General features: G+C 50.5%; 2 protein-coding genes across 17 annotated transcripts in view; one reads left to right on the forward strand and one right to left on the reverse strand.

The window, feature by feature from the left end:
- Positions 1–12,412, forward strand: part of HABP2 (hyaluronan binding protein 2) — a 35,456-nt gene extending 23,044 nt beyond the window's left edge. Inside the window, exons 5-14 of one of the 2 annotated variants that reach the window (XM_021072029.1) lie at positions 13–129; positions 1,169–1,288; positions 1,786–1,957; positions 3,100–3,197; positions 4,837–5,077; positions 6,281–6,423; positions 7,637–7,771; positions 8,772–8,917; positions 11,061–11,272; positions 11,463–12,412. In XM_021072029.1, coding sequence (XP_020927688.1) covers positions 13–129; positions 1,169–1,288; positions 1,786–1,957; positions 3,100–3,197; positions 4,837–5,077; positions 6,281–6,423; positions 7,637–7,771; positions 8,772–8,917; positions 11,061–11,225 — 1,337 coding nt within the window. In that variant the 3' untranslated portion in view covers positions 11,226–11,272; positions 11,463–12,412. 2 annotated transcript variants of the gene reach the window in all.
- NRAP (nebulin related anchoring protein) overlaps positions 11,529–23,433 on the reverse strand; it is an 89,901-nt gene continuing 77,996 nt past the window's right edge. For 8 of the 15 annotated variants that reach the window (XM_021072190.1, XM_021072200.1, XM_021072194.1 and 5 more), the window contains 7 exons: positions 22,219–22,323; positions 20,295–20,393; positions 18,626–18,730; positions 15,275–15,382; positions 13,353–13,664; positions 12,468–12,593; positions 11,529–11,899 (listed from right to left, as the gene is read on the reverse strand). In XM_021072190.1, coding sequence (XP_020927849.1) covers positions 11,795–11,899; positions 12,468–12,593; positions 13,353–13,664; positions 15,275–15,382; positions 18,626–18,730; positions 20,295–20,393; positions 22,219–22,323 — 960 coding nt within the window. In that variant the 3' untranslated portion in view covers positions 11,529–11,794. 15 annotated transcript variants of the gene reach the window in all.

A 23,433-nucleotide genomic window follows, 5' to 3' on the forward strand; every position in this document is an offset into this window, starting at 1 on the left:
GATCTCCTGCAGTACAAAACAAGTGCAAGAACAAACCATGTGGCCGGGGAGAGTGTCTCATCACTCAGAGTCCTCCTTACTACCGCTGTGCCTGTAAACACCCTTACAGGGGTCCAGACTGCTCCACAGGTATGTGTGGGAAGCCTGTTCTGTGCGAGGCTCTCTCTACCCTGGCTTGTGCCTAGATGTCAGTATCTGACTGTGTGGAAATGCGGATACATCCAGCGTCTAGCGGCATCCAAAACTGCCCTTTTAACGAGGACTTTTTTTTTTTTTTTTTTTGTCTTTTTAGGGCTGCACCCATGGCATATGGAAGTTCCCAGGCTAGGGGTCGAATCAGAGCTGAGGCTGCTGGCCTACGCCACAGCCTCAGCAGTGCGGGATCTGAGCTGCGTCTGCAGTCTACACCATAGCTTACAGCAATGCTGGATTCTTAATCCACTGAGCAAGGCCAGGGATTGAACTTTCGTCCTCATGGATGCTAGTCGGGTTCATTACCCCTGGAGCCACAATGGGAACTCCCTAACCAGGACTCGTTAAGATTCATTATCCTTAGAAAGTCCAGTGGGAATTGACTGGTCTGTGTCCCTTCCCATTAAAAAAAAAAAAAAAAAAAAAAAAAAACCTTCTTGAAACTCACTTCCTCTAGGAAATAAGGCCTGGCCTATTCCTAGAATGGGTCATATAGGAGAATCTATCTATATTTAGTCACCACTCTAAGTCAGGCATTGTCTCAGGAGATTTACAATCTCAAAAACTACAAGAAAGAGTTTTACAGATGAAGAACCTGTAGTTCAGAGAGGTTAACCACCTTGTTCATGGTCACACAGCAATCAAGGAGCAGAGCTAAGGTGCAACATAGCTCAGGCTGGCTCCCAAATGCCTGCTCAGTCTACATGTCTTGTTATTCCTTTTGGAGGGATCCGCCTACTTATTTACCCGTTTTTGTCTGGCCTCCAGCATATTGTTTCATCCATGCCTGTTTGTGTTTTTAAAGTTTGTGTGTATGTTTGCTCGTGTGTCAGTGGGTCTCTCTTGCCCCTTTGGGGACCCATCTTCTGTGAAAGGATGGACGCCAGAAAAGTGCCATCAGTATCTCCTCGTCATCTCAGAAGGAGCTGCCACTCCTTCTGAAGAGCCTTCCCGGCCCCACTTCCTGTGTTCACAGTGGTTCCTGTGTGCAGGCCAAACCCCTGCCAAAATGGTGGCACCTGCTCCCGGCACAGGAGAAGATCCAAGTTCACCTGCACCTGTCCTGACCAGTTTAAGGGGAGATTCTGTGAAATAGGTACAAGTCTCTACCACCACTTCGTCAGAAACTCTGGGCCACCTGCGAGGCTGCTGGAATCCTTTCTCTGTTGGGGTTTTATTGCCAGAACAGGATTCGAATCAAGATTCCCAAGTTCTGCTATTGTCTCTTCCTTCCAACCTAAGGGCGTAGGGTGCGTCTGACTCCATGGAGAGGAAGTAATGGGGGGGGGAGTAGCCCAGGTAAATCAGACACACCTAGGCATCCTTGGGCCTCAACCCGCCCGCCCCAGGTTCTTGTTTGAGCCCAAATGAAAGAACTCAGCTTCCACCCACACAACCACCATAGTCCACATTTTTACACTGAGTTGGATGTGGAACATCCCGACCGCCTTGTGTCTGGGGACTGATGGTGAACTCTCAGGTGACCAATATTCAGGCCCAAGTCTCTCACCATGAGGTACGCCTACCAAGTCCTTTCTGGGTGTGGCACGCCAACTGGTCTTGGTTCTTATCTTCCCACCTGCTCTCTCCGAGGTTCTGATGACTGCTATGTTGGTGACGGCTACTCTTACCGAGGGGAAGTGAGTAAAACTGTCAACCAGCACACGTGCCTTTACTGGAACTCCCACCTCCTCTTGCAGGAGAATTACAACATGTTTATGGAGGATGCTGAGGCCCATGGGATTGGGGAGCACAACTTCTGCAGGTAAAACTTACCTTCTTTGTGCTCAGTCTTGGCCACTTGTCACTATAAAGGTTTATTTGTCCCCTCCCCCTGCTCCTAGTTTTCCTGGGTCAGATTAGTAATTTCAGAACAAAACACTGCAATGGATCAGCTTTCTTTCTAGGAAGAAAGAATAGGTTAAGCTATGCTGCTGTAACAAACAACTCACAGATCCCAGTGGTTTGAAAACCTCAATGTTTATTTCTTACTAATGCAACATGTGTCATTTAAGTTGGGGGGGTGGGGATGATTGGGGGGGCATGTTAGCTTTACAAAGTTACTCAAATATCCAGGAAGGGCAAGTAGAGATTGGAAAATGGAGCATGAGGTTTTTTATTACCTCCACTTAAAAGTGATATATCATTTCTGTGCACCTGTTTCACTGGTCAGACATCATCACATAGTCCCATATAACATCAGGGGAGAAATGGCTTTAAACTGGTTCCCTCTCGAGCCACTTATGATAGAGTTTGATGGAGGATAATGTGAGAAAAAGAATGTGTGTATGTATGTGTGACTGGGTCACTTTGCTGTATAGTAGAAAATTGACAGAACACTGTAGGCCAACTATAATGGAAAAAATAAAAATCATTAAAAAAATAAATAAATAAACAGGTTCCCGCAAGCAAGAGGATGTCCTTTGCACAAAACACAGGTTGCCTTCTCCTTTCATGTACCTTGGGCTGTTCCCTCCATGGAGCTGTCTTCAGGCTGACCCCCAGCAGCCTTTCTCAGAGAACTGCCATGCATGGAATTTGATGGTCTGGACAGAGGACCCCTCCCCTCACCATGTTTCTGTGGTTGTTTCACTCTCCTGACCAAGAAGGATCTTTACCAGGGATCTCACTTATTTTCCCACAATTTAATAGGCTCCATGGACCTGGCACAAAGCTTGTGCACTGCTTTGTGGTCCTTGGGATTCTCCTCTGGAAGTTAAGGTTTGGCCCCAAAACTATGACCAACCACCCTTATGTGCCAAAGATTGCTAGGCTGTTGGAGGAGGGATGGAATGGAATGTGGTCCCAGGAGGAAGCAGGAGCTTGATACGCTCTTACCCAAAAGTCCTCTAATGAAGTCCAGTGAGTTCACCAAGCCTTGACCAAGGCTTACTTACTTTTTTAAAGAAACCCAGATGGAGACAGAAAGCCCTGGTGTTTCATTAAAGTGAGCAGTGCCAAGGTGAAATGGGAGTACTGTGACGTCCCTGCCTGCTCAGCCCCAGGTAAGACCGTGGCTGTCTGGAGACCTTAGAAATGGGGAGGCTGGCACAAAGCTTCCCCAGATGTTCCTGGCACCCCCACCCCCAGCCCTGTCTTCCCACCACACCTGCTTTCCATTTGCCATCCCCATGGCAACCCAACTCCCCTGTCCACTGCTTCCCTCTCAGGATGTCGAGCAGACCTGGATACCTTGGTAAACTCAGGCTTCCTGACCCCCAGCCTCAGCAAATATTGCTCCATTGCTTTGGGGTGCCAGGCATTGTGCCAGGCCTTCATGTACAGGGGTGATCAAACATTGGCTGGGCCTCCATAGCCCCTGAGGATGTAACGTGGGCTGAATTCCAGCCTCCCAGTCTTTGTGCCAGGCTGCCTTGCGCCACCTCTCTATCCACATCTGACGCAATGCACACTTCCTCCCTGGCCAATGGAATTACTTCCCTGGACAATTTCATTTCTGTGCCTTTGCTCTTATGGTCACCTCTGTCTGTAATGCTCTATCCCATACCTGCTCTTGTCCATATCCAACCGTTCTTTGAGGATTCACCCAAGTAACCACTTCGGAAGTTTTCCATGACCTACTAAGTGAAGTGTTACCTCTTCCTCCTTACAAACGCCATGGAATGGATTGGGCAGCACCCACACAACACTTAAGGCTCTCTCTTTGTATGACAGTTATCTGTGCAAATGTCTTGTTTCCCCTGCCCTACTTCATCTGGGTATCTTCCCCTATACATCAAAAAAAGCCTCCAAAAGGGAGCTTCCTTTGTGGGTCAGCGATTAATGAACCCGACTAAGATCCACAAGGTTGTGGGTTCAATCCCTGGCTTCGCTCAGTGGGTTAAGAATCCAGCATTGCCATGAGCTGTGGTGTAGGTTGCAGATGCGGCTCAGATCTGGCATTGCTGTGGCTGTGGGGTAGGTGGCCGCCTCAGCTCTGATTCGACCCCTAGCCTGGGAACTTCCATATGCCTCAGGTGCGGCCCTGAAAAAAGCCTCCAAAATATATGTGTTCATTGACAAATATTTAACATACCCAGAGATGAATTTATATATTTATAAGCATGTTTTTATTGAGGTATGGTTGCTGTACTACTATAAGTTACAGGTGTACAGTACAGGGATTCAAACTTTTTAAAGGTTGTACTTCATAGATAGTTACTATAAAATATTAGCTAAATTCCCCATGCCGTACAATATATCTTTGCAGCTTATTTTTTACCTAATCGTCCAAACCTCTTAATCCCCTACCCCAGTATTGCCCCTCCCCTCTTCCTACTGGTAACCAACTAGTTTGTTCTCTGTAAGTCTGCCGCTTTCTTGTTCTCTTCACTAGTGTGTTGTATTTTTTTGATTCCACCTATAAGTGATGCATGTTTTTCTATGTGTGTGCACCTATCAAAATAAGAAGGAAAAAGCAACGTTACAATTAATTCCATAGACTTGCTCTGTATTGATCAATGGATTCGGCAAGTGTTAATTACGCACCCACTACGTGCCCGCGCTGCATGCACCCGATCAGTCTCCTGACTCTGGACACCAGCTGAGCTGCTGGGTGCAGAGTCGTAGTCCTAACAAGGTCCTTCTGAGGACCTGGAAGGAGAGTGAGACGCGTGATGTGTTTTTCCTCTGTTTCCCCTTCAGAGGGAAGCCCCATAGAACCTGTGACCGAGCTTCCCGGGTTTGACTCGTGTGGGAGGACAGAGACAGCAGAAAGGAAGTTCAAGAGGATCTACGGAGGCTTTAAGAGCACGGCGGGCAAGCACCCGTGGCAGGCGTCCCTACAGACCTCCTTGCATCTGACCGTCTCCATGCCCCAGGGCCACTTCTGTGGGGGGGCGCTGATCCACCCCTGCTGGGTGCTGACCGCTGCCCATTGCACCGAGTAGGTGCCTGCGGCAAGCAGAGGCCAGGGTGGCTTGAGTCTCCTGGGGGTGTTCTCCCTCTCCCATCTGAGTGGCATCTTGGCGACTGCTGGCGGGATGAGGCTCTGATCTAGCTCCCAAAGCCAAGGGTGTCTCCTTAAAACCAGATGGAGAGAGTTCCCTGGTGGCTCAGCAGGTTAGGGATCCAGTGTTGTCCCTGCTGCGGTACGGGTTTAATCCCCGGCCCAGGAACTTGCACATGCTGTGGGTGCCGCCACCAAAACAAACCCAAACCCGGATGGAAAAGAGCGCCCAGGCGAAGGATGCTTCCCAGGTGCATCACGTGTATTATGACATTCAATCCTCAAAACTCTCTACTGAAAGACCCCCACAGGGAAGACAGGGATCTTTATCTTTTACTAATTGCAGCATCCCTAATGCCAAGCACGGGTCTTTATATGGAACAAGTGCTCAGTAAATATTTGTACTGGGAAAGAGTTGATGGTTACTCTCATTTCATAAATGAGGACCCTGGGTCCGGGAAAGGCTTGGTACCTTGCCTGGAGTCCTATGGAAAGTGAGTGGGCAAGGGAGAGGGATTCCACCTGCTTCCTTAGCCTCTCCATCCCTGCCTTGAGCTGAGAAAAACAACAACATGGTGCCATCACCAATGAACCTCCCTGGTCAGGTGTCGACTGTTATGTGCCTCAGAGAAGCCCGCACCTACTGGGAAGCTGGAGGAATCCCTGCCTCCCCCAGGTTCCCTAAGTTCATGGTCAGGGCTGGTCCCATGGTGGTGGCCTTGAGGGTCTTCCAGTCCACTCTGCTATGAAACAATTTCTTCTGGGATTCTAGGAGGAGTTCCTCAAGCAAGGTCAAACATATAAGCATTAGCATTTGCCAAAAATACTTGTTCAAGATGTTAATTGGCTGCTCATTAGCAAATCCCAGGGGAATGAGGTCTCCCAGGAAACGTGGGATACAAGTCACAGCTTACATTTGGAGACAGTTCCATGCATAAGGCAGTCTCCTCACACTGTCTTATTTGGACCACAGAGTAGAGTTCCATGAGCAAGACCAGGATTACAGAGGAGGATGTTGAGGCACGAGAAGGTCGGGTCATCTGTCAAAGGTCACAGAGCTTCCCGGGAGTAGAGCCAGGGTGCAGTTTCCATCTCTCGGGTGCCAGGGCTAGTTCCTGATCATCTCCCTTTTCCTTGTAGCATAAAAGCCAAATATCTAAAAGTAGTGCTTGGGGACCAGGACCTGAAGAAGACGGAACTGCACGAGCAGAGCTTTGGGGTAGAGAAGATATTCAAGCACAGCCGGTACAGGGAAAAAGATGATATTCCCTACAACGACATTGGCAAGTCTCTCCTATCGCGGATCCCCCATGGGTCTTAGACGGGGTGGATTTCTCTACTGATGGAAAGCTGAGGTTTGGTTCTAGAAGGCGCGCTGATCCTTGGGGCCCCTCAGAGGCCCTGTAAGGTCGGGCATTGGTTCCAGGGCTTTTTTAGATCTTAAAGGTCTGTGTTAGTGCTATAGATAAAGAGGCACAAGCTCTTAACTTGAGGGGAAGAGATGCTAGGACTTCGTGTTGCAGAGAGAGCTCAGCCCTGAACCCCAGCTGCTCCCCCTCACTCGCCGGCTTCAGCCCTCTAAGCCTCAGTTCCCTCTTCTGTCAAATGGGGACACAGATATATAAGCCTCCACTTCCTATGGGTTAAGTGACACGATGGGCATGCGTTCCCCAGGCACACTTGGCACTTGGTAGGCAACAGGGCACTTAAGCTGCTTCGTTCTGGACTCTATTTTTTCGTTCACAGACCTATCACTCTTTCTCCTGCCTCCATATCTTTCTTCCCCTTAAAGTTTTTTTTTTTTTTTTTAAATGGATTAGAAATTATTTCTAGGAATTCCCATTGTGGCTCAGTAGATTAAGAACCCAAGGAGTATCCATGAGGACATAGGTTTGATCCCCCGCCTTGCTCAGTAGGTTAAGGATCCGGCATTGCCATGAGCTCTGATGTAAGTCACAGATGTGGCCTGGGAACTCCATATGCCACTGGGCAGCCAAAAAAGAAAAAGAGGGAGTTCCCGTGTGGCTCAGTGGTTAATGAATCTGACTAGGAACCATGAGGTTGCAGGTTTGATCCTTGGCCTTGCTTGGTGGGTTAAGGATCTGGTGTTGCCATGAGCTGTGGTGTAGGTTGAAGATGTGGCTCAGACCTGGTGTTGCTGTGGCTGTGGTGTAGGCCAGCAGCTGCAGCTCTGATCTGATCCCTAGCCTGGGAACCTCCATATGCCACACAGGTATGGCCCTAAAAAGACAAAAAAAAAAAAAAAAAAAGGAAAAGAAATTATTTCTAACTCAAATACTATTTCTGGATATTACTCTCATCTCAGCCATAAGTGTCACTCCTCCCCAGGAGAAATTTAAAAGCATGAAATGGTAAGGGAAGAAGTGCTTAGGTAATGGGGGTGGGGCTTAGCTATGACTACCTTCCAATCATGTTGAAGCTGATGCTTCTTTGACAGAGAGGATATCATTGCCCATTTCTCCTTTCTCTACCCAGCTCTGCTCAAGCTGAAGCCAGTGGACGGTCACTGCGCTCTGGAATCCAAATACGTGAAAACTGTATGTTTGCCCGACAGTCCCTTTCCCTCTGGGACTGAGTGCTACATCTCCGGCTGGGGTGTCACCGAAACAGGTGAGTCTGGCCTGGCATTCTCCTGAGACACGGGTGAATTATGTCCACAAGGATAAAAAGGGTCGTACTCAACTGCCCTCCTCAACTAGAGAGTACTGTTGTATTCAAAACCTAGGATCTGGAGTTCCCTGGTGGCTCCTGGGGTTGAGGATCCAGCATTGTCACTGCTGTGGCTTGGGTCTGATCCCTGGCCTGGGAACTTCTGCATGTCATGGGTGCAGCCAAATAAATAAATAAGTATATACAAGAAAACCTTATTGTAGCTAACTCTGTTGGAGTCCACCTAAACCTTTCCACGTCACTGTGCTGACCAGAGCAGGCTGAGCAGAAGAGATGCTCTTAGGACAGGAAGCATCTGCTTTGGGGAGCAGGTGATCTAGATGATGCACCAGGGTGCTTCATTAAAAATTGACTATGTAGAGTTCCTGTTGTGGCGCAGTGGGTTAAGAACCCAACATAATCTGTGGGGATGCAAGTTCGATCCCTGACCTCGCTCAGTGAGTTAAGGATCCACCGTTGCCATGAATTTTGGTTTAGGTTGCAGACGCAGCTTGGTTCCTGCATTGCTATGGCTGTGGCGTAGGCCTGCAGCTGCAGCTCTGATGGGACCCCTAGCCCAGGAACTTCCATAGGCTGCAGGTGCAGCTGTAAAAAGAAGAAAAAAGAACTGACTCTGTGCCAGCCGTCTGCTAGGCATGGGAAATTAAAAATAGGCTTAAGACACTATCCCTGCTCATCTGATCTCACCATTCAGTTGGGGAGACAGAGGAGGAAATAAATGATTCTCCTTCAAGGTGAAAAGCACGGCGTTGAAGGTCTGTAGGGCCATCATGAGGGCTGAAAGCAAAGAGCCCCCAGCCCTGAAAGATGAGGCATCGCTGCCCATTTCCTGGAAAAACCCTTCCTTGCTGAGCTCAAGGCTGGTGACCACTGCTGGCTTCTGGTGGCGCAGCTCCCACCCTGGTCCCTACAGTGGGCACCTCTCTTCTCTGCCCCTCAGGAGAAGGGTCCCGCCAGCTCCTGGATGCCAAAGTCAAGTTGATCAGCAATGCTGTGTGCAACTCCCGCCGGCTCTATGACCACATGCTCGATGACAACATGATCTGTGCCGGAAACCTCCAGAAGCCTGGGCAAGACTCCTGCCAGGTCAGAGACTCCAAAGGGCACTTAGGAGAGGCAGGCAGGACCTTACATGGGGCACGAAGGGCCCTTAGAGCCCTGGGCTGGGAGGCGGGTTCAGAAGCCCACCTGCCACAAAGGGAAGGTGAGCATATCTGTCCTCTGGCAAATCTGAATCCACATCAACCGGGGATGACTCAGCATAATAACCAGAGTGCTCACTTTGTCTGCATTGTCTAACTTAAGTCTCACAACAGTGTGGTGAAGGGAGATGTCATTGTCACCCCTGGATAGGTGCTTAGAGAAGTCACCTTGGCCTAGAGCACCTGCGGGGTGAGTGGCAGAGCAGGAATTGCTCCCCTGGGCTTCATTGTGAATATGGGGCTTCTGGCCTCAGTGTTGGGCAGTGTCCCCAGAAGCAGGGCACAGTCCCAACGACAAGAGGCTAGAAGGAGAAAGCTGAGAGGCTAGGTGGTTCATAAGAATATTGATGAAGCTTGGGATTTCAGTGTGTGTGTGTAAGTATAAGAGAGAGATCAGCCCTAGGAAGTTACCTGGCTGAGTGGCTCCTCTTTGGCCACAGCCAACCTAGAGCGCTTTGGGGATCCAGCAGGGATTCAAATCCCAGCTCCTCCCTCCCTATGAAGGGACCCAACAATGTTCGGCCAGTCTTGAACCCACTTAGGGATAGGAAATCATGGTTATTCTCTCCAGGGTTCGCGGCTCTACTCTGATGCTCTGCCCCTTTCCAAGGGGCCACAGGTACCCACCTACTCAAAGGGGGGGATATGGGCAGGTGGCTGTGATTTGGCTTAAGCCCCTGGAAGATGAATAAAAAACAGATGGTTCAATTCCCTAGATATTTCAAGGGCTTTCCTTGCTGGTTTTCATAAGAGACAGTCAGGCTTTGAAACCTGGTCCTGCCCTTTGCTTTGTGGCCTTTATCAATCACCAAAATGGCTTAGGAAGCTCAAGCTATAACAAATGAGCACAGACCGGGTGGCTTAAACAACAGACATTTATTTCTCACAGTTCTGGGGGCTGGAAGCCCAAGATCAGGGTACTGGTGTGTTCCTGGGTTCTGGGAGGTTCTGGGGAGGACCCTCTTCTGGGTTCCAGGCTCCCGACCTCTCACTGTGTCCTCCTCACACTGTGGGTAGAGTCTACAGTCCCTTCTAGAAGGGTGCTAATGCCATAATGACGTCTGCACCCTCATGACCAATCACCTCCCCAAAGCCCCGCCTCCTAATAACATCACAGTGAGGATTAGGCTTCAACATAGGAATTGGGGGGCAGGCAAACTTCGATCCACTGCCCCTGAATACTTCTCCAATCTCAGGTGTCTCATGTAGAAAATGGAAACAATGTGTCCATAAGATCATGAGGTTGTGGCTGAGATTGAAAGAGACAATTCTTTAAAAATCTAATCAGTAAGCAGCAGTGTGTGTGCGCATGTGCGAGAGAGAGAGGCGGAGGAGGTACCATCCTTATTCCTCTCCTCCTCTCCATCCTCATCCTCATCACTTTACCTGGGGGCTTCACATGCACCAAGCACTGTTCTATATGCTTTACAAACATTCATCCTCACGAGAGCCCTTGGGCGGGGGCGGGGAGGGGGTCTGTTGCCATCCACTGTCTACAGGTGAGAAACAGATGCCCTGTTGGCCAGCAGGCGGGGAGCCTGGGAGCCCAGCAGATCCAAGCCTGTGCATCACGCTGACCATCAAGGTCACGCTGCCTCTGAGCCCGTCCTCCCTGCCCCATGTGTGCCCTGGGCCCTGGAAGGGCTCTATCCAAACAGGCCCCCCCCCCGCCTCCGCCATCCCTCCCAGAACAAGAAGTCGAGGGCCCCTGGGAACTCAAAGTAGTAATACTCCATCACTAGGAGTCATGACCAGTCAGGAAGTGGAGGTATGAGCCCAGCCTGGCGCTGGACCCCAGCCCTGGGGCTTCTTTGCCAAGCCCTTACTGAGTCAGGACCTAGGTTGGTCCTTGCTCCTCTCCCTTCCAACCCTGTATCACCTGGGGCCTAGGAAGAGCCTTGTAACCGCCCTTCAGAGGAGCCAGCGACCTCACCCCATCACCCTGGTCCCCCTCACGGAAGGTGGGAGGTGTCTCTGAATAATGCATGCTGGCTCGCAGAGCTGACTCCTGTGTCTTGTTCCCGTAGGGTGACTCTGGAGGCCCCCTGACCTGTGAGAAGGATGATGCCTACTACGTGTATGGGATAGTGAGCTGGGGCCTGGAGTGTGGGAAGAAGCCAGGGGTGTACACCCAAGTGACCACATTCCTGAATTGGATCAGAGCCACCATGGAAAGGGAGGCCAGCTTCTAGGGGGTCTTCCGAAGCTCACGGCCCCTCCTCGATAATACTCAGATCAGGTGAGGCCTCGTGGGCAGTGGCGGGCACCCCGTGGAGCCTCTGGGTGACTACGTTCTAAGCAGAGACCACTGGTGGCCAGCAGGGGACCAGCATGTCCGCCACTTCCTCAGGCTCCCGCTGGGAAAGCTAGACATGAATCAACCTGAAATATAGGATGTTTGCTTCCCTTTGCACACCTGTACCTTCTAGAAAATCAGTGTTCACAGACTGCCTTCACCTTGGACATGTGCAAATGCGAGACTTCCGAGGCTCAGCGTTGGTGGCGGCCACCTTTCCATCTTTATTCCTCATCCCAGACACTCAGCACGCATGCAACAGAGCCGGCATCCAACTTGTGGGTATTCGACAGGGACCAAAACACACTTCTCCACCCGCTTTCCGAAATGTTATTTTAATAAAGGGGGCTGGGGGGGAAGGGCCGCTGAGCCCTTTTCACAGTTGCCCCAACTGAAGTCATGCCTCTGGCGTGCAAATTTCCTCTCCAGCTTCACTCCCAAGAATCCTGGGTGGATGCTGCCCACTCACAATGGCAAGGCCCTCCTCCTTTTGACGTGCAGAATCTCGGTGGCATCTGGGTTCACGTCCCCCCTCTGATTATCACCAGTCTCCACAGCCTCCGGCCCCCCCTGCAGAAACCAAACACACCCTCCTGAGTTAAGACGAAGCTCCGGCCCTGCTCCTACAGGACAAGCTGTCTCCGATGGATGTTCACCTGTTCACCTTCCCCTTCCTTTTGCCCTCCTCCACCCTCCCCAAGAAAAAGGCTCCTCAAGGCAAGAAAGAGAAAGAAGACAAGCCCATCTCTCGTTTAGACGTGGTGTCTTTCTTCTGAACAAAGTACGGTTCAAAACCCAGACTGCTGTAGCCAGCAAGTCCCTGACCCCTTCCGCGAATGTAACGAGCAGGCGGTCAGCACAGCCTGGGCTGCCTCGGCCCGGATTGATGTCACCCCAGCATGTCTGTCTCCGAAGAACTAATGGCTGCGACTTCAGAAAAACCCTGCAGGAAGTTTAACCCGGGTGTCATCCGCCTGGTCATCTCAGGCCCAGGAAATTAGGCGCCTTGCCTGAGCTGCCTTTCACACATCTTTAGAGCCAGCTGACCTTTGGCCAAAAATAAAGTTTGAAAAGAAACAATGAGTTTGCCTTCCCCCAAGGCCTTGCCAGCTGGGGTGGGTTTGCACCCGCTACTCACGTAAGCCCCCCGGAGACCCCTGGCGTTGGCCAGTTCTGCAGCCCGCCGAGCCATCTCCACTTTGTAGGAGCCAGGAGGTGTCCAGCCAATACCTCGGGTCAGGTTCAAATCTGATTTGTACTTGACCTTGGGGGATGGAGGGAAGCAAGAGGAATAGGTCAGCAGGGTTTGGGGTGGTTTAGATACAGAGTGGAGAGGCTTAAAAGGGCACCCTGGAGAACGGGCTGTAGTCAGTGAAGCCAGGATAAGGGGGGGCCAACTCTTGTTGGCAGGAGTTCCCTTGGCACTGAGGATCCAGTGTGCTGTAAGCTGGGCCAGCCTGTTGCCGTCTCCTGTATCTTTCCACCTACATGGTGAGGGCTGTAGTGGGGGTGGCAGATCAGAGATCTGGTTCAAGGCTGAGCCCCTACTTGGACTTGCTCTGTGGCCTTAGAGAAGTCGCTTCTCTACTCTGGGCTTCAGCTGCCTCCCAGAGGAAGTGGGTGGGCTGGGCTGGGCTGGGCCACTACTCAGATCCCTTGGGAACAGTGTGGCACAGTGACCAAGAACTTGGGCTCTGACATCAAACCAAAGGGGGCTCAGATCCCAGGCTTGCCACTTATTTGCCATGTGGTCTGGAGTAAGTTATTCACTTCCCTAAGCCTCAGGCTCCCCATCTGTCAAGTGGGGGCAGTAATGGGATGGCTGTGAGAGCTACAGGGCATAGAGCTCAGAAAGCACGTGGCACAAGAAGGACTCAAGACACTGAGGTTCTTGTCATGTCTTCTGATGCTATCACCTTAGGTCTCCTGGGCTCTCTCTCAGCCTTGGGGACGGGGGACCAGGGCCATCTCTTGTGAAGAAGCACAGAGGTGAGGCCTGGGCAGGGGTCGGGGGGAGGCTCACATCGCTCTGCAGCTGGTGGGCCTTCCGTGCGTGCTTCAGGCCCAGCTGCTCTGGGTCGCAAGTGGGCTGGGGCAGAGGCTGCCGGTAGCTCACATCGCTGGCCAGCTGCTGGCTCCTCTTGGCCTGGAGGAAGCCAGGCTGGTCCGGGCCGCTGTGGAACTGGGACCGACTCTTGGCGAAGTCCTTCTTGTACTCGTTGTCGCTCTGCAGTTTGCCGACGCTGAGGAAGTGCTTCATCCTGGGGTCATCGTCGACACTTCGGTACCCAACCTGCAGGCCTCGATCCCGCAGGAAAGCCTCTTTGTACCGGAACTGTAGGTCAGAGGAACAGACAGGGGTCACGGGTGCGCCCCACCCCTCCAGGGTCAGCCCTCAGGATGCTTAGCAGGAAGTGCAACAGTGGGTGAAGAGCACAGCTTCAGAGTCAAGTTGACCCGAGATCTGTATCTCCCTCTGTTGCCTTCTAGCTGTGTGGCCTTGGGTCAGTTATTGAGACTCTGAGCCTTGGCTGCCCCACTTGACAAAGTGGGAGAATGAACTTCTACTCCACAGGATATTGAGAGGATGCACTGAGATGGGGGCTGAGCTTCATGCCTGGCTCAGGCTCGAGCCCACTGAGTGGGGGCTGCTGGGATCATTGCTGCTGTAATAATTAATGATCCAACCGCAAGAGAAGTGCAACTATTTCTTCAGCAGCCCCTCAGTCTTTGATTCTTTCTAGCTTTCAGGGACCCAGTCTAGCGCTCCTCAAACCATCTATAGTGAAGGATGGGATTTATTTTGTTTTGCTTTTCTAAGTTTCCAATCCGTCAAAGTCCAATCCATGGGCCTCCTGCCCATGATTAGCATGAAGTAGCGTGAGGTGCATTTGATAACATTCAAACTGGCCCCCACTCTGCTCAGCCAGAGGAATCCACTGGTCACACGCTTGGATGTCATCATGTCCAAATGCTAAAAATGGTTCTCAGTGCTTGATCTTGACTTCTGTACTTCTCTCACTTTGGACCAGTAACGAGCCGTTCAGGAATGAGCATATATCTAGTGAATCATGGCTTCCTCTTTGAGAATGACGGCTGCTATGTTTTGGCCACCTGCTCTGGGCATGACACAGTAAACCGTTTTGGTTACATCCCTACATCAATCCCAGGAGACAAATATTAGATCTTGATTTCACAGACGGAGACATTTGAGTTCAGAGAATTTAAGCAACTTGCCCAAGACCACAGAGCCAATTCCTAAGTGACTGAGCTAGGATTTGAATGCAAGTCAATCTGAAGCGGGGACCAATCTCCTTCTATCTTGTCACCACAAGGCCCTTTTATTGAAGGTCAATGCAGCAATCCCATGCTAATTGACTTTCATGTAGCGTCCACATGGACTATATATATATATATATATATATATATATATATATATATACACACACATATATATACTTTTTTGTCTTTTTGCCATTTCTGGGGCTGCTCCCATGGCATATGGAGGTTCCTAGGCTAGGGGTTGAATCGGAGCTGCAGCCACTGGCCTACGCCAGAGCCACAGCAACGCGGGATCCGAGCCGTGTCTGCAGCCTACACCTCAGCTCACAGCAACGCTGGATCCTTAACCCACTGAGCAAGGCCAGGGATCGAACCCGCAACCTCCTGGTTCCTAGTCGGATTCATTAACCACTGAGCCACGACGGGAATTCCCCACATGGACCACATTTTAAGGGTACCTCTCTTAAAAGAGAGAGAGTGGAACCTCAATCTGCACCAATTCCAAATTTCTGGCTAAGATGCTATAAAATAAGGTCAACCTTTTTCTTTCATTTAAAATATTTGCTCAGTTTGGGTTTCTGGTGGTTTGCCTTTCAACAGGACTGGGAAAACCAGAGCACAACCCATCCGTGACGGAGGTGGGGAGAGAACGTGAAGTCTTACGTCGCTGGCAATCTCCCTGGATGCCCGGGCAGTCTGGAACGGGATGGCATCCAGCCTGAAGTCATAGCCGCCAGCCCGGGTCTGCTCCCAAGAGTTTCTGTAGACTTTCTAGTTGGGAAAACAAAGAAGTGATGAGCAGGGGGTGAGGGGCCCCATGTCTGGCATGTTGCTGGTTCTCAGTGGGCATAGGTCCTGAACCTGCACCCTCTGTCTTGCTGGGGCGGGGATGGCAGGGCACATGACCCATGTGCATCCTGAGGACCTCCCGGCTCTGGCTGTAAAGGGCTTCAGCTCTAAGCTCCCAGCCTGAGCATCAGGCCCTGCTCTTGTGAAGCCTGGGGTCTAGCTCTGGCTCCTTTGCCACATTCCCCTGCTCTCCTGCCCCCTTCCTCCTGTCTTTGCTTTCATTTTCAGCACCTCAGCTCTGCAGCTTCTAGATGCCAGGAGTCCAAAGTCAAGTGCCCTGTTTCTTCCCACATGCTGAAACCTCTATCCCTTGAGTCCTGGCATCCGCAGGTTCACTGGCCCCACTGACTTGCTGGGGGCCCCTCAGCGACCTTTGATGCCGTGTCCCAGCGTCCCTATGAAGCACATGTTGCACCCTATGTGCTGCACTGAGGGGAGAGCCTTCACCTGAATTAAATTGATTGTCACGAACCTGACCAAGTTCCTGACCCACACATCTCACATCTTCCGCTTTCATTTTTTCCCCGTTTTTAAACTGTCCTCACACACCCTCCAGGAGTCTGTAATCACATCCTCTTAGTCCTCAGGTACCACATCACCGGTGGAGGCATCAAAATCTCCCGTGCCTTCATGTAGCTCAGATTTTTTTTCAAGATAAGGGAATGGCTCCATGAAAGGAGGCATCTGGAGATCCCAGCGGAAGGCTGTCCTTTATTCCGCCACAGAGAAGGGAGACAGCAGGCGAGGCACATCACCAGCAGATGACAAAGTGACAGCCCCGGACCGTGTTGGCCGCTCACTCATTCCCTTAAGAACCTTCCTTTTGTCACTTGGAAATTGAGGTCAAGGCTGAGGCTCTGTTCTATGGGGGGGGGGGGGGGATTAAGCCAAAGAAGAGTGGCAGAAAAAAAGCAAAGTGCTTCAGGCCACCCCATTAACCGGGCCTGAAACCAGAGGGCACCACAGGAAGCTTGAGCCAAGCGTGATGGGTCTCGCCGTTTTCCTGTGCTGCTCCCCAGCATCACCTTCACCGTCATCATCACCTCCTGTCCAACGTCCAACCTCGCAAACCAGGGGCCAGATACCTACTAGGTTCAAGGGCCTAGAAACACAAAACCAGTCATCGCTGGGGCCGTCCCCTAAGTGATCACAAACAGGGCCCCAGTGATTAGATTTCTGGGGTCACCACGGAGTTTAGTGGGCAGGACCGAGAGGTAGGTAAATAATGACAAGACCAACCAGCCCCTGGAGCATCGTGCTGTCTGGTGGCCCCACATATGTCAGACTAGCGAATAGAGTCAAAAGCCCTAGTATTCCCCAGAAAGGGGTCTGTCTACGAAGAGCTTCCACACCAGGTCTGGGCTAGGACATGACACCAAGCTTTCCACAGCATCAAACTCCGTCACCCCACCTTGGGGGTCAAGGCACCCCAGCTTCCAGGTCTCTGTAACTGCAGGTGGACTCGAGGGCATGGCCCACATTGGGGTTCTCGCCAAGGTGCCGACTCGCTGTCTCCTGGCAACTTCTCCCTGTGTACTGTTTGCTCGATTGTCACCACTTCTTCCCTGAGTTTTTTTTTTTTTTTTTTTTATTCTGTTGAGGTTTTTGCCTTTGCCACTGGGAGTCTTTAGATTCTGCAGGCTCTTTGATTTGGAACCCTGGGCGTTCCTCTTCTTTATCACAGTGGGCACAGTGTTGCCCTCATCCTCACGCATTAGAGTCATTTGATTTTTAGTTATTTCGGCTGCCTTACACATCTCAATGGCTTTCTTTGCCCAGGAAGGTCACCCCTTCCTCACAGAGCACTTGATCCAATCGTGCATATCCTCCACGCCCCCGAAGAAGTGCTCTTTTCAAAAGAGGTTCATGAGTCCTCCCCATCCGTGTGCCCTGGCAGCTAATTTCAGCCCCGGGACTCTGCAGACTGGCACCCCTTGAGAGGGGACAGACGCTTCTGCCACCAGCCTGGGGTGGCTGTCCTCCTTAAGCTGGGCCCCCAGCGGATGCACGGTTTTACCCCCGTTTCCAGGACGATGGGCCTCCAATAGTCCCTCCAGTGGAGGCCTCGCCTCCCCCCTCGCTGCAGCGTTAATGAGATGGATGTTTTGTCCAAGCTCTGCTGAGGGGGAGGTCCCGCTTCCCCAGATGGAGGTCAGCCCACCAGAGCTGCTGTTCTAAAATTATCCCTCGCGTATCCCTCAAAAGCACCAAATGGTCATAATAACTCATATTTACAAAGCACCATCGCATTCACCGCGTGGGATCCCACAGGGCTTTACAAACGCAACAAACTAATACGCACGCTAACTAGAAGGCGCCTCTCGCCGACCCCTGCGAGGCAGCCACCTCTGGGGTGAACGGGAGCAGCTGTTGATCGGCACGGAGCCCCAGGACACAATGGCCAGGCCAGCGAGGGAAGAATGGCCAGACTCTGGGAGGCCCCGTGCTGCCCCAGGACGACACACTCAGCCTGTGTTATTCTGATCTGACAGCAGCTTTTGATTCTGCCGCCTCGATACCTGTTATCCCAGGATCACAGCTTTGCCGGCGGAGCGGCCGCCTATTCTATTACAACCGGGGGCCTCCAACCCCTGCTAACAACAAGCCTGGGTTTAGGAACCGGCATCCTGGTTATGCACGCAAAGGGCACACATCCAAGGGAAGAGGACGTGTTGGGGGCCACAGCCTCAGCACAAAGGAGCGGATTGTGTTTGGATCTGATGGACAACAATTGCAGCATCTTTCTAAACTGCAGAAAGCTGAGAAAGCGCCAGTCTGTCTCCAAACAGGCACTGCTCTGAAAGGCTAAGTAAGGAGAGGTGCTCAGGGAACAAACAGAGCAGAAGGCTACCCCAGGGGGCCAGGGCACGGCTACCCCAGGGGACAAGGGCACCACTCCCCTGACCGTCATCCAGCACCTGTTCGAGGTCTTTGGAGCAGTGCCCGGCATCAGGAAGCACAGCTCCGATCCCATTTCACAGCTGAGGAAACTGAGGCCCAGGGAAGACAGCGGCTGGAAGTCACACATGCCCTTTGTCCTGCTCTTAGCCTAGGGCTCAAGTCTCCCTTTCTGTTTTTTTTTTTTTTTAACATATAAAATCCCGTTTGGGCATGGATGATTTTACAGGAAAGCACACACACTGCAGGAACCGCAGGTTCACTTACATCACTCAGATGCAGCGCATTGAGGCGGGCTCTGGCGAAATCGGGGTGGTCGGGGACCAGGGTGTATCGGTGCAGGGATTCTGCGTCCCCGGACCTGTACAGGCGCTGCAGGGAAGAAGGCTCGCGGTCAGTGGAGAACTGCACTTGCTGTGGCCACAGGTGATGAACCGTTGGTTCGCTTTCCGGCGCCTCCCCTACCAGTGCCCCCCAACCCCAAGGGCGCAAAAGCCACCCTGCCTGCAGAAAATGTCCCTCCAGGGTTCACTGAGGCAAGGAGGGACCCCTGTGGCCAGGGGCCAGTGGGGGGCTGGTTTTAAATATACCCTGCTTAAAATATTCATCAAGACCTGTTTCAAATGGACCATAAACTGTCACCCTGCTTGGCTGTACCTGTGTGTTTTCACAAACAAAGGTAGGTGGCTTTTTCAGAGAGTCTTTGCTATCGGGCATCACTCAAGCTCTTGACTTGTAACAAGATGCCACAATGCCTTTGTAATTTAACATGAATAGTAACAGCAAAAAGACACAGTGGCTAAAGAGCCATCAACTGCCTTAACATCTGTTCAGAAACCTGAGGTTTTCACAGCTTGCGCTGGGTCCCAAGAAGACATGACTTGAAAACCCAAGCTTTGTCTTAATTGCTATTTTTAGAGCAGAGATCTAAGAATGGCAAACAATTTGGGGAAGTGATTGAGTCTCATCTATTTTTAGAGAGGAGATAGAATATTTAATGTTCTGATCCCTTCTGAAATTCAAGTTAGGTCTTAGAAATGTGAGCTGGTCAGTACAACAGTTGGCCTCTGTGTGAGCGTGGGGGCCGCTTTATCAGTATGCAAAATCCTATTCCTGGATAATTTCAGCAAAAAATATAGGTAACTTCCTATTCTTCGAAATAAATACAGGGGAGAGGAAAAGGGGCTAAATGACACAGTAAAAGCAGAAAGAAGCTTTTGATAGAGCTGTTTTTTTTTTTTCTAATTGGCTTATGTGACATTTTTAATTCTATAATCATCTATCAATAATTAAGATGTATCTGGGAGTTCCCGTCATGGCGCAGTGGTTAACGAATCCGACTAGGAACCATGAGGTTGCAGGTTCGGTCCCTGCCCTTGCTCAGTGGGTTAACGATCCGGCGTTGCCATGAGCTGTGGTGTAGGTTGCAGACGAGGCTCGGATCCCGTGTTACTGTGGCTCTGGCGTAGGCCGGTGGCTACAGCTCCGATTCAACCCCTAGCCTGGGAACCTCCATATGCCACAGGGGCGGCCCAAGAAATAGCAAAAAGACAAAAAAAAAAAAAAAAAAAAAAGATGTATCTGGCCTAGTGTTGAGTAAGGGATCACCAGGAGTACTCTGTGTTGTTATGGTTTTGGATCAAAGCATAATAAGGGACATGTATCAAGGACTTACTGTGCTCCAGATACTTGCTAAAAGCATCCTGTACTTTTATTTATTGAACTCTCATTTAATTTACTCAACCTTATGAAATGGTTGCTATCATCATCGTCCTGTCAAATAAGGGACCCGGGCCTAGAAGAGACTAGGAAACTGGCTCAAGAGCACCCAGGTAAGAGACAGGTTTGTACTCAGGTCTACCTGGTTCTTAAGCACTGACCATTGCACAGCACTACCCACTACTGGGCCTGGGGTGAGTGAGGAGGAAATACCCACCTCATTGCAGTGCACGTAGCTGTTCTTGGCATGAACTAGGTCCGGAGAGTCAACCACCGCGGTAAACTTGATGGTGTCTGGTTTTCTACGGTATTTGGTCTGTAAGAGAAAGACCATACTTCTCAAGAAACAATCAAACACAACACATTTTTCTGGATGCAGCTTCACCCCCACCTCCTCAGTCCCAAATGTACCAACGACACGATTGGTAAACCACCTTCCCTTCTTGGTGGGCACCTCACCAGCCTACAGAAGAGACCCAAGGTGTCTCTGTGATAGGGAACATTTTACAGGTATTTGCATTCTTGAAAAGAGACGCTGCAAAATACAGCCTCTGAGCATCACAATAAAAGAATTCAGTGGAAAGAAAGATCCACCATCAAGGCGGCCCTGCTCAGACCCTATTCAAGCAGGTTCTGTTGTGAAGGAACCAAAGAAGGCAGTGCCACCCTCCAGGAGGTCCCAGAGCAAGAACCTCTAGGTCCTCACAGGGTGGGAGAGCTCCGTGCGCTTATATGACCAAAGGGCGTATGTAAGCGTGTTCTGAGCTGCACCATTTGTGAGAGTAAAACCTGGAAAACCACCCAAAGTCCATCAACAGGAGGATGGGTAAATAAATTATATCTTTACACAGACGACTGTAAAGTATGAGAATGAAAGAACACCTACTTCATGCAACACAGGTGAGTCTTTTTTATTTTTTATTTTTTGCTTTTTAGGGCTGCATCCACATCATATGAAAGTTCCCAGGCTAGGGGGTCGAATCAGAGCTACAGCTACCAGCCTACCACACCGCCACAGCAATGCAGGATCTGATCCGCATCTGCAACCTACACCACAGCTCATGGCAACGCCGGATCCCCGAGCCACTGAATGAGGCCAGGGATTGAACCTGCATCCTCATGGATACTAGTTGGATTTGTTTCCGCTGCGCCACAGTGGGAACTCCCCAACATAGGTGACTCTTATAAACACAATAGTGAGTGAAAACATCAAGAGAGCAAAGTTTATAAATAGATAGAACTAATCTATAGATGGCACCATCAGATGTCAGTGCAGAGGTTCCCTTTGGGTTAGAAAGACCAGAGACTGACAGCAGGCCTCTGATGTGCTGCTAACGGTCCAGCTGTTAATCTGCTTGGTAACTGCGTGGTGTGTTCACATTGCAAAAATTCATGGAACAAACCATCAGTAAACTCTTCCGGATGTGTTAGATATCAGCGAAACTCACTGATAAAAAAAATTTTTAAATGTGATGGGGAGTTCACTGAACATAACCATCTCTGTGCAAGTGGGAACTCCATCTGAAGTCAGACAACCCGGGGACGCAGGACTCTGAGCAAATTCGGGGGTGGGTGGCCAATCCTCTTCCTGGCTCCATGAAAATAACGGGCCAGCTTAGACCGCAACTGTACATAATGTATCTGTGAAGAACCTGCTATTTTTTTTTTTCTTTTTATGAATGCACCCGAGGCATATGGAAGTTCCCAGGCTAGGGGTTGAACTGGATCTGTAGCTGCCAGCCTACACCACAGCCACAGCAAGGCTGATCCCAGCTACATCTTCAACCTATGTGCAGCACCAGACCCTTAACCCACTGGGTGAGGCCAGGGATCAAACCCGTATCCTCGTGGAGATTATGTCAGATTCTTAACCCACTGAGCTACAAGGGGAACTCCTGTTAAGAGCTTTCTAATGCATCACTCCTCTTTCATGGCCTGATTGGAACATGCCTTTAACTCCCAAGCAAGCGAATTCATTGGGAGGGAAAGTTTGTTCTGTCTCGGGATTTGGTTGCAAATGGCCCCAGAAAAATATTGGGAGTCCAGTGGTCCTCTCAGGCTCTCCAGTCCATCTGCAGGTTCCCTGGTCAGGGGGAAATAAACGCCCAGTTGTGTTTATGGCAAAGTCAGGTTAACGGTACCTCGCTGATGAGTTCTCCAGCTTTCTTTGCGCTCTCGATCTGTGGGGAACTCAGCGCCAGCCATCCTGTCCCCTTCATGCTCCTCAGGTCTGACTTGTAGCGTGACTGCAAGAAGAAGATCATTGGCTGTTACCGGGAGAGGGTGGCAGGCTGTTGGGGCATCTGTAATGATGCTTCACAACATTTCAACACCTTCATTCAGAGCGCGTTCTACGGGTCATTGGGTCAAACTGTTAGAGTCTGTGTGCTCCGCCCAGAATGAAATAGTGGATCCGGTGTAAGACACCAGAAGGTCCCGCCTGTGACCTGGCCGGATTCCAAGCAGAAGGTGACCTGTGGGAACGAGCACTTAAGACAGATCTGAGATACACTCCTCAGCCCACGCATCAGCTCCGATTATTTGGTTTCGTTCTGGCAGTGAGGCGACAGACCGCCTGCCTAAACAGAAATGTTTTACACACTTTCAGTTGATCAAAGGACTTTGAGCTCTGGATCAAACCTGCTGTGACTCGGGGCAAATCACTGTAACCCAAATGTGACTCAGTTTCTCTCTGTGATACCTGAAGGTCATGACAACCCCTCTGTTCTCATGAAAACACCTGAGAGTCCTGAGGGGTAAAAGCCACTCTATATGTCAGATTTGTTTTTTTCCTTGCGGCAGTGGGGTGAGGGGAAACAGTTATACCTGAATTCTCAACGCTGGAACCAACCTGGATGCAACTGGGGAATGTGTGTAAGCCATTTCAATCTTTCTGTGCCTCGGTTTACACCCCCCGCCCTCGGCCCCGGCCCCAAACACACTGTTACTCATGATTTGCTCCCATGGCACAAAGGAGCTTAAGCTTTCTCCATTTCTTCCTTTTAGGGACTCGGAAGATTAGACCTACAGCTTCCATTCCTGGGAGAAAGTGGTAAGTGGTCCTTTAAGACAATGGGTCTGATTAGGCATCTCCTAACACATTCAATCTTATTACTCTTCCTTGATCTGCCCCCATCACCTACGAGGAGACGGTCGCATGAAAGCCTTTCTTCCTCTCTTTATGGAAATTAGGCATTTTAAAAGGTGGAAAAAGACTCTCTAAGGAAATAGAAAATTTGGATCTAAACGAAGTTGATAGCATTTCTCTAATTTAGATATAAGCTCTGCTGTAACGCAAAAGACCCACTCCTGAAATCAGCCTTGCGGCCTTTCTAGTTCCCTTTCATTTCAGGAAT

This window comes from Sus scrofa, chromosome 14 (genome assembly GCF_000003025.6).
Source record: "Sus scrofa isolate TJ Tabasco breed Duroc chromosome 14, Sscrofa11.1, whole genome shotgun sequence".
In the NCBI taxonomy this organism is placed as follows: domain Eukaryota; kingdom Metazoa; phylum Chordata; class Mammalia; order Artiodactyla; family Suidae; genus Sus; species Sus scrofa.